The following is a 10,687-nucleotide window of genomic DNA, read 5'->3' on the forward strand; positions in this document are numbered from 1 at the left end:
TTTGCGCTCGGGGACAATTTATTGCAGATGAACATATGGCCAATATTTTGTCTCACGTCACACCAAGGGGGAAAACAAACACCGCACAATGTTAGCGAGTCAGCAAGTGCACAGCCACTTGGCCAGCTATGCAAACGCTCTTTGACAATATGAGAAGAGGAGCACTTGCTTTCTGGGTATATAAACCACATCAGGCTTATCTCTGCACGCACTCCTGACTCCCATTTGGAGATATTTCATTAACTCTGCTGCGCTGTCCTAACGCTGCCAACACAGAGACACCTTCCAGTATAGGTAAGCGCATTGGCTGCTCCAGTCAGCTTTGCACACCGTCATTTGTGATGATACATCTTCACGGAGACAGCTGGTTTTCTTTGTCTAGTATTTCTGTTTTCTTTTATTAATAATTTTGAGCTACCTTGATAAGAAGGACCCTCATCAGGCTGCGTTTTCATTCTGTCTTTGGCCAATCTGTGTTTGGTATAGGCCCGTGGTTTTAGGGCACAGTAGCTACTGGTGATCATTACGCACTCACCTGAGGAGTCCATGCTTGGTTGGGCATTATTGTTGAGAGATCAGAGTGGCCTGCACCTTCGAAGGCTAATGGTTCTCAAGGCTAATGATGTGGGCAAACCTACAACAAAAGTAAAACCTAATCCTAACAAACAAAAATAACTCTTTCATGCAGATTAAAGAAAAGCAGGCTTTCTGCAAAAATACAAAATAAAAAGTTCCTTTAGTGATTTAGATCAGTCACAATTTAAGTAACTCAAAATACAACTGCACCTTAACGTTATTATTCAGACTTTTTCTGTAATTAATCAAATTAACTTTGGAGATAGGTTGTTACCTAAAACAATCAGGTTTCTGGATTATTTTTGCTAAATTATAACTTAATCAAGATAGCATTTACGCCTCTAAAAATATCCATGTGACAAAACATGAGGAAGTGACTGCAGGTCTTTTTGGACACATTTTCATTGTTTTCTATTTGATTTTTATTTGTTCTTTTTTCATTCGTTTTAAATCAAATGTGTCCTTATTTGAGAATGCTGTTTTGATTTATGGGCATGATTAGTTAATAAGATAACTTAAATATTTCAATTTAAAACAAAAGTTGCTCTCCCACCAGAGTAAGACATAAGAAATTAGTTAAATGTAATCAAGTCAGATACAGTGAAAGAAGAATGACTTTTTTCCCCTTTATTCAGTTCTTTGAAAACTTTACAAAGTGGAGATCAAGACTTTATAACCCAGCTCTATATGCTCTGTATTGTATTGTATAACTGTTAGTGAAATAAAATTGTACCACTGGATAGCTTCTTTAAATGAATGATAAAACATTAAAAAATAATGTCCCTTGTGCAGTTTAATGACCATAACATCACCACCTACTGCCTTATGCGCCTGTACAACCGACATATCGTTTCCTTCAAGATGTTTAATCTAATGTTCACCCCCTGTTGTTTCTTAATTTTACCGGTAGAGACCGCTAGAGCTCTACAGATGTCAACAGCTGTTAATGTTATTACCACTCTCACAAACAAGACAACTCACGAGGAGGATAAGTTATCTTGTTTCTTGTGCCATTCAGAAGCAGCCACATCAAACCCTCCTAAAGAAAATATGTTTATTTTATTTCAATACTTTTTGGTGTGTTGTTTCTTATGGCATTAATATCGTCCTGTTACAAGTAGTGGTTGCCCCTTTGAATAGGAATCTGAGGCCCCCCCTCCCTCTCCCTCATAAGTGCCAGTGCCAGTGCGACACTGAAAAAAGGAAGTGATTAAAAAATAATAAGCGTCTTTTTTTTTTTCAGCGATTCGTCTTTACACACACAGGGGAAAGATTAGGGCGAATGGCTCAGCGTGGCATGAAATTCGGCGTTACAAATAAACTGGTGGTTTAACAAATGAAGGCATCTCCTCGGGTCATGGGCGCGACTCCATAATCTCGCAGTGACATGTTTAATCATTATAGAAAGGAAGACGAATAAAGCTTTTTTTTTTTGCCTGGAAGGGAAGGAAGGTTGACTTTCTGAGGAATAAAAACGTTTAAAAAAAATAATAAAATAAAAATCTTCCCCTGAAGCAAAGTGTCCCCGGGCCAACTTGGCCGCAATAAATAAAGCAGCACCCGACTTTACCTTCCTTTAATATATTGGCTTTTAATCATAGGGGGGCTTGTCACTCTGTACATTTATCACGGCTGCCCTGAGGCAGGCTGGGTTACCTTTATCAAAGCCCAACTCCTTCCCTCAGGCGTCCCAACACGCTGGAACTCAGCGATTAAAAAGGGAAGCACTGATCAACATTATTATGGATCCTCCTGCGGCATTCTTATTTGCGCTTTCAATCGAAAGATGTATTCAATCAGGCATATAAAACCCCCTTTCTTTACATATTTGAGAACAATCGTGGGCATGAATTTTTAGGAGGGAATTATAATTAATCAGCCTAGATTCAAGTTTTTATTATTATTATTATTATTATTATTATTATTATTATTATTATTATTATTATTATTATTATTATTATCATCATCATTTTTTGAGGAAGGATTTGTCCGAAATATTAATTGTTTTTTGAATGAGGACTGCATTGAATGAAAACACAACGAGCTTGAACACTGATCCAGTCTGCTCTGCAGCTAACATTAAAATGGGAACAATGGTTTTAGCATAGTGACAGCAGGAATGATCACATGAAACAAACGAACAAGCAAACAACAACAACAGATTCCTCTTGTGCGTGCACTCTGAGCAGTTTGCTGCACAAAAAGTCATTTCAGGAATTTTGTCCTATACATTTCTGCAGCGAAGTGATATAATACAGTAACTTTGCACCTCTCTTGTTGTCCTCTAAATCCGGACACATCTGCACCTGAGAGGCCCTTCCTAAGCATTATCTTCTGTGAGGAGTCACACGGTCTTCACAGAGATACAGCTGCAAAATTACTTTAACTTTGAGGCTGCGACGCAGACTGCCTTCAACATTTTTTTTCACATCCCCAATAACAGTGAAAAAGCAAAAAGCCATGAGAAATGCAGCACGTATCTGTTACAATGCATAGCAATTTGCACAAAATTAACAACCTTGTTACTATGTTCGTTTTATATTCTTGATTTTCTGTCAAGACGTCCTCTTTTGCAAAAAAATAAAATAAAATAAAAAACAGTCTGCACACTGGCCACTGTCACAGAGGCGAGAGGCCTGTTTGAACTACCTGCGAAAGTAAACAGGTAAACACAGTGCGATAGGCTCTCCATGTGGAGTGCGTCCACTTAGCCAGTGCACATTTACCTTTTCTTTAGGAAACCCTCGGCTCAATTGATCAAATAGCACCTTGGTATATCCCCAGCAACTGAGCAGAGTCTGCAGCCCAGTGCCTTAAACCAAAAACCCACTGCTACCCCCCCTCACACCTCCTTCCTTGTCACTGTCGAGGGATGTCACGGGTGACAACCCTGCGTGCTCAAACATACCCTGATTTGGCTCCACGCACTTTTTAAGGCACTGAGTAAATCTCAGCGAAATAAAGCCCCGCATGGGCCAAGTCAGTTTCCTGATGAGGTGCGCGCATTGAGTCCCATGCTGCCTGCCTGGGCCGTTCCCCCGTGATGCGTGAAGCTCCCTGGGTGTCTGCTGTGGGTTGCATGTCCCTTCACAGTTCGGATTTAGCTGTGCAGCATTACTCGCTGGATCAGGTCAGTAACCTCTCTCTCCCCCAGCATAGAGAGGCTCAGGCTCAGCTCCAGTTTGCCCATGCAGCCCGCTCGGCTCAAAGGAGTCTTTGTGGGATGTTGAGACTTGTGATTAATTCTGTCAGTCCGGTAAAATATTTACCTCAGGCCCATGCTCTACTTTGAGAACAAAGAGTGATTGAAGGCAATATCTAAACTATTATTATTATTATTATTATTATTATTATTATTATTATTATTATTATTATTATTATTATTATTATTATTATTATTGACTATAATAATAATATTGCTTATTATTGATTATAATAATAATAATAATAATAATAATAATAATAATAATAATAATAATAATAATAATAATAATAATAATAATAATAATAATAAATTACTGCAACTCCCCAAGTTTGATTGGTTCTTCTGCTACTTTCTGCTGAGCTACAAGGAACTAAAAAGACACAATAGTTGCTGCTTTCGTAAAGGAGACAGACTGTGTTCCTAAGTCCGTGTGTTCAAGCAATATGTGTGTATGTTGAGATGAAGGACTTTCCTTAATATTGTGGAAGGATCCTGGAATTGAATGAAGAGATAGTCCATTGAAAGCAGTTGAATGCCATGACAACTACGAACAATCTCAGATTTATTCCAAACAGTTAGAAAGCATTGTGCGCGGGGCGTCAATCATCCATTATTTCGGGCCCTGAAATAAATGCAAAAACTGCGGCCGGACAAAAGCTTCCAACGGGAGCCGGACATTTGTCTACATTTCCCCCATTGTCTGCAGCTTAGCAATCGGTTTGTATTTGTGTTTGCCCGAGCCCGACCACCCAGGATGCTCAGAGGACCTGCTGAAAAACGCCGCAACATTGTCACCCACATCACATAGCCCTACTGCATGAGGGAGGCTGAAGGAAGAGAGCGAAAAGGGGGATGGAGGGGGAAGGCTTGGAGGGGAGGAAAATAAAGTAAGCAACAATGATACTCAGATTTCACAAGGGGTAAGAAAAGAAGCAAGATGGAGAAACTCAAATGAAGCTACACAGGCTGAAAGTAAATATCACACTGGAGAGATTTATCATGAAAATTTCCATGAAAAAGAAAGTTGTGTAAGTTTTTCACAATATGAACCATAACAAATAAAAATATTATTATTATTATTATTATTATTATTATTATTATTATTATTATTATTATTATTATTATTATTGCAGATGAGCCTTAAATGCATGTTTGGCGTCTTGTTTTAGTTTCGACACATCCTCTTGCCCTAAGCTGTGGCAAAAATATTGACGTAAAAGGTTTACATAAATTATCCACTATTTAAACGACTCCTTTTCTTTCATTTTCTTTTTGTTATTGTTTGTTTGCTCTTAAAACACACTGGTCCCACCCCTTCAGAAATGATGGAATTGAGAGTAATTTTATTTTTTTTTATACTATAAAAGTAAACGGCGAAAGCTTCACTTGGATCAATTTGTTAGAACGGGCCTTTTTAAGTATTGTGAGAATAAAGCTACTTGGAGGTTCTTTGTATGTAAATAGGGTGTAAAAAAAGGCCCTCCCCGTCTTTGTAATTAATTGACACGTTATACCACTCATCATGCTCTGAAGCACCAATGGTAGAGGCTCGGATCTCCCCAAAACCCACAATTTCACATCTGCAAACACTGTCTTCATCCACTTGACTCCTAAGACCCGCCCACACGTGGCCAACCTTTCGCGTTTTTTAATGCTTTTTCACTGCAGGTTCATGTGTTGAGACCAACCTTATATGGACTGATCAGGACAAGGTAATGGCTTATTTCCCTCTAGCACCCAGCAGTAGCACAGTATCCATGAGCCGCATATAGCACTTCAGCCACTTTGGCATCCTTCCTGGACTTACAGAGACCGAATCCACTGCTTCTTGCTTTGCTCATAGGCGATGGTTATCCACAGAGGCTGTTTTGACTGTACTTCAGCGTAGAGCGATACTTACTCATCCAAATTTTTTTTCTCTGCTTTTTTCTCTCCTTATTAGTTTTTTTTTTTCTATTCTCACAACAGCGGATTGTTACGAAAAAAAGCTGCTGCAAGCAACTTTTCCCTGCATATTTCCCCCCCTACCAGAATATGTCGTTGACCAACACAAAGACGGGCTTTTCTGTAAAGGACATTTTGGACCTTCCTGACACGAATGACGAGGACGGATCTATCACCGGAGCGGAAGAAGACACGGAGGGATCAGAGACCGCATCCACGACGAAAAACGGTGGAGTTTTGGTGCAAAGTCCTCTAGAAAATGTTCAAAATCTACCTTTAAAGAACCCCTTTTATGACAGTACTGACAATCCCTACACACGATGGCTTGCTACTACGGACAGTATTCAATATTCATGTAAGTAGAGTCATATATCCCTTCATTATTTTGTTATTTTGATCCAATGCGGGTAAATTAAGTGATAATTGATTGCATGCATGCTCATATTGCGCTCTAAGGATGCCCTTGGTGGCGTGCGCTGTTCATCTTTATGCATCGTGCGCTGCACGTCTTAGAAAATGCATGCAGTGTTAAGGCTTAAGGCACTCTGCTTTTGCAAGTACTGTTCGAATAACAATAAACAGGAAAAAAAAACAAAGGAGCTTGAATTGAATTTCTGTCTCTGCTTTATTTCCAGCGTCAGTTTTTCTTTTGGTGTAAAACCAGAGTGTTAAATTGTGAAGTAACGTTTAAGAAGACAATGCACCTTTCACGCTTCACTGACTTTCACTGTTTTCTTTGAAAGTCTGGACTATTTTGCCTTTTTGGAACAATGATCTACGCTGATATTAGTTTCTCGAGTTACATTTTATCAAAATATCTCCCAGTTTCTATCTTTATGGATATCTAAGAGTTCTAAATCACAACATGCCTGATAGACATTTGCTCCCCAGTTCTTATTGAAAACGCATCCTGAATGTTTACTAATCACTTAATGGCCTTTGTGTTTGTAAGAAATCTCTCTGAAAACTTCCCGACATAACATTTTGACAGTGTTTCTCCCGTTTCTTGTCGCAGTGCACGGTTTGTCCGCCAGCTCTCAGGACTCGGCCAAGTCTCCGGAGCCGTCTGCGGACGACGAATCCCCCGACAACGACAAGGAGACGTCCAGCAGCGGCGGCAGCGACTCGGGCAAGAAGCGGAAAAGGAGGGTGCTGTTCTCCAAGGCGCAAACCTATGAGTTGGAGCGCCGCTTCAGGCAACAGAGGTACCTGTCCGCCCCAGAGAGGGAGCACTTGGCCAGCCTCATCCGTCTCACCCCGACCCAGGTGAAGATCTGGTTCCAGAACCACCGGTATAAGATGAAGAGAGCCCGGGCCGAGAAAGGTATGGAAGTGACCCATCTCCCTTCTCCTCGGCGGGTGGCCGTGCCCGTCTTAGTCAGGGATGGGAAGCCTTGTCACACTCTTAAAGCTCAGGACTTGGCGGCCACTTTTCAGGCCGGGATTCCCTTCTCGGCGTATAGCGCTCAGTCGCTCCAACACATGCAGTATAACGCGCAGTACGGCGCCGCGGCCACGCCGCAGTTCCCCACAGCACATCACTTGGTGCAAACGCAACAGTGGACTTGGTGAGAAAAATTATAGAGACTTGGTTTGGAGGGTGGGCTGTAGGGTGTTTCACCGCAAAGAAAGAAGGAAAGAAAGAAAGAAAAAAGAAAAAACAAAAAAGACTTTTCATTTTTGCAGCTTGACTCATATATATACTACTACCATTTTTATTCGGGGCTCATGTGTGCGCCGTGTTTACATGTTTTCGTTAAGAGAACTGGGTCCAAACCTCTCCCTTATAGATTTTATTAAGAAATGTCAATGCTCTTCTTGTGACATATTTTTTTTTTGTAAAGTATGTTGTGTGTTGGTTGTAGAGATGTTTTACTTTTAATTTTTTATTTCCCCCCACCCCTTTTGTCCCTTCGTGTTATCAGCACGTGCGAACCACTTTATAATTATAGAAAATTTTTAATTTCTTGCTTCTTTTATGGACCGAAAAAAAATATTTATGGCCATGAATAAAAACTGGCAAGTTTTCAGCCTTTTTTGTTTTTCTTCCTTGTAAATATTTGCAGTCAGGTGGCGCATTTGGATGCAGCTCGGGATTTAAATTTCCAAATTTATTTTTTTGCGAACATGCTGTGAGATGTGTAAAATAATCCGTGCTGACGCCGCAGTTAAAAATGGACAAATATCTTCATTTTTAAAGTAATAACTTTTAAATAAAATATGACTGAAATGAGGCTTTGTTTTGATAAGTGTCCCGTCGATTTCATTGCTAGAAGGGCGGAGAGAGCCAAATACTAGCTTGTGGCGCAGAATGGGAATAAATCTCCAGCGCACTTCAACTCTTTTTTCCCCATTTAGTCAAATTTAATCCGAGGAATATTTTTCTCTGTCCGAACACCTCGCCCATAAAGAGCCTAAAGTCACTTGTGAAATGGGACTAAAATCCACTCACTTAATATAAGTGGGCTTCTCCACACAAGAAGCTTTTGAGTCAAAAGCACTCCTTTTTGTCAGCACCCCCGGCCTTGGCTATAGAGTGGCATACAGCGGAGGGAAAGCAATTATTTAATGCAATAAATGTTTTGTTATCTTATTAAGTGCTAAATTGCAAACAGAGCTGGTTCAATCAGTGTGCTGTCTTGGTTTAACAACTAAAATTTGGGGTTTAATCCTGTGATAAAGTTGTTTTTTTCCCCCCCACACGATCGTTTTCGCGCATTACATTTCACACTTGACATTAGAACATATTCTAGACTTGCAGACGGTGTTTTCCTTGCTGTGGGAATCGCAAATGGGTAACTGCGAAGCACACTGTGGATTATCAGACTCCGCTCAATATCTTGGGTAAATATGATAACCCCCAGTAGAAAAATCTATGCATTTTGTTGTTTGTCCCGGGACAAAATTCTAACCAGCAGATGTTAGGCTCGCCCCTATCATCACCGAACAAACAGCTAAATTAGGCCAGATTTGCTAATTATTTACAGAATCCAGTCTCAGGGGGGGCTACTGCTTTTGTGAAAGAAGGGGTGTGCGGGGCAAACTCAAAAGGCTTTTCTGTTTCAACACTGGTTGAGCTTGTAGGTCAAACAAATAAACAAATTTATGAGATGTTTTATTATTACTCAAAAAATAGCGATAATAATTAATTAAACAAACAAGTTATTGTAAAATGTACATTTTCACGGTGCGCATTTATTAGAAGTGCTATCCAAAGATTTTTAGGGAGAAGGAAAAAAAACTGATTAAAGATGCTCGTACAAAATGGATGTAATCTCTCTCTTTTTTTTTGTTTTAAAGAATAATCTAAAAACTTATAAGTAAAACAAGATTCCTGGCTTTCCCTTGTTGGATTCTATCCACCTGACTCCATCGCTACACAACACAGTACACAAGGCAGTAAAAAAAGAAAAAAGAAAAAAAGAAAGAAAGACAAAAGCGGACGCAGGCCTTGGTTGTGCTGCATGTTAGAGGCGTGCATATTAACTAGCAGCACGAGTGGAGACGCAGACAGCGCAGATAGACAGAGTTCCTCGGTGCTGTTCAGAGTCAGGGAGATGAATCCTTTGGGCTTTTTGTCCCCCGCCTGTCACTTGGTGCCATTGTGATCTTTGCTGCACACGTTGCGTCCCATATGGGCAGCTGGGTTCGGAAGAGGAGAAAAGCATCTCTCTCACAAGCCTCCAAATTGTATCAAGCTCTCAAGTAAAGCATTGTTGTCTCTCTCTCTCTCCCTCTCTTTCTCAAAGAAAAACGAATTCAAAATTCGTGCTATATCTATTCTGGTCGGGGAGGCAAAAAAAGAGAAGCCCTATTCACGCGTAACAGGGAGTCCTTCTTCCTTGATAGAGCTATGCCAACAACAGCCTTCTCATTTCTCTTTGCCTTCCATCTCCTCTTTCTAGAACGTGAAAGGGTGATTATTGTCTGACAAAAAAAAAAAAGAAAAAAGTAGCGCTAAAAGTATTTTTTTTAAAAAAAAGTCTGGACAGTGATCGGCCCTGTTTGCGGTCAGGCTAGCTGAGGCCTGGTTGTAGATGAAGACATGGAAAAAAATGACACTTCAATTTAAAAAGGTGCCCAGCTGTTCTTCTAAAAACAACCAAAAATAAATGTTGGAAGTCCTCTTTTTCTGCTCCTGCTCTGAGTTGCAAGGAATTTGCTGTATGCGGGGAGCAATTACAGACAAACTGATTAATGTGAGGAGCATTCATTTGCATTTTGATTTTTTTTCTGTCTGTGTGTGTGTGTGTGTGTGTAGGTGTGTGTGCGTACGTGCGTGCGTGTGTGTTGGTGTGTGCGTGTACGTGCGTGTGTGTTATGAATCCAGTGATCTGGAAGATGCAGATGTTTTTCCGTGAAAAAAAAAATAAAAATCTGGGAATAATGACAGGTGTTTTGCTGACTGATGCGCACATCTCTTCGAAAATCTGGTAATTATCCGTAAAGATATCAAAAAATTACACACAATGATTTATATTGTAAAAAAAAAAACTAATCTACTGATTTGAACAGATGCAATCCAGTCAAACTCTGCATTTACCCTAAAACAAAGCAAAAACGGAAACGTTAAACTCGCAACTTTTTCACCTTTGTGCTGGTATTAACTCTGCAGGAAATAACTGAACTCCTTCTGCAGCTTTGTAACAGGGTCACATTTATCGGAAATTGCTTTTGGCTGCTTGAGGGGATAAAGCACTACGATTTTAAAACAAGCATCTTGTAGTTCAACCTGCGTGGATAACGCTATTATACACCTTGCCACCATGCAATACTGGAGGAAATGTGCACTCGGGACACTCGTGGATCCTCGTCATCCTGCACGTTTGAACCTCCACATGAATCATTTCTCTATCGTGCACATCGCCGCGTAAACGAGGATTTCAAAGCTATAATAAGCGGCGCCTCTTTTTTTTTCATTTAAAGGAAGCGATCTGGGTTTTATTGCCTTTAGAGAAGATC

The 10,687-nt window shown here is 40.2% G+C and overlaps 1 protein-coding gene across 2 annotated transcripts; it reads left to right on the plus strand.

Annotated features, from left to right (window-relative positions):
- Window positions 1-209: 209 nt before the first annotated feature.
- LOC102227328 (homeobox protein Nkx-2.2a) lies at window positions 210-7,352 on the plus strand. Of its 2 annotated transcripts, none has more exons than XM_023352235.1 (3): window positions 210-294; window positions 5,724-6,080; window positions 6,717-7,352. In XM_023352235.1, exons 2-3 carry the CDS (start codon window positions 5,816-5,818, stop codon window positions 7,295-7,297), a joined length of 846 nt encoding a protein of 281 aa, XP_023208003.1. In that variant the 5' UTR covers window positions 210-294; window positions 5,724-5,815; the 3' UTR covers window positions 7,298-7,352. The 2 variants fall into 2 exon arrangements, with proteins under 2 accessions (XP_023208003.1, XP_005799203.1); XM_005799146.2 differs by having other exon boundaries at window positions 212-294; window positions 6,741-7,352.
- The last annotated feature ends 3,335 nt before the right edge of the window (window positions 7,353-10,687 follow it).

This window comes from Xiphophorus maculatus, chromosome 19, assembly GCF_002775205.1.
Source record: "Xiphophorus maculatus strain JP 163 A chromosome 19, X_maculatus-5.0-male, whole genome shotgun sequence".
In the NCBI taxonomy this organism is placed as follows: domain Eukaryota; kingdom Metazoa; phylum Chordata; class Actinopteri; order Cyprinodontiformes; family Poeciliidae; genus Xiphophorus; species Xiphophorus maculatus.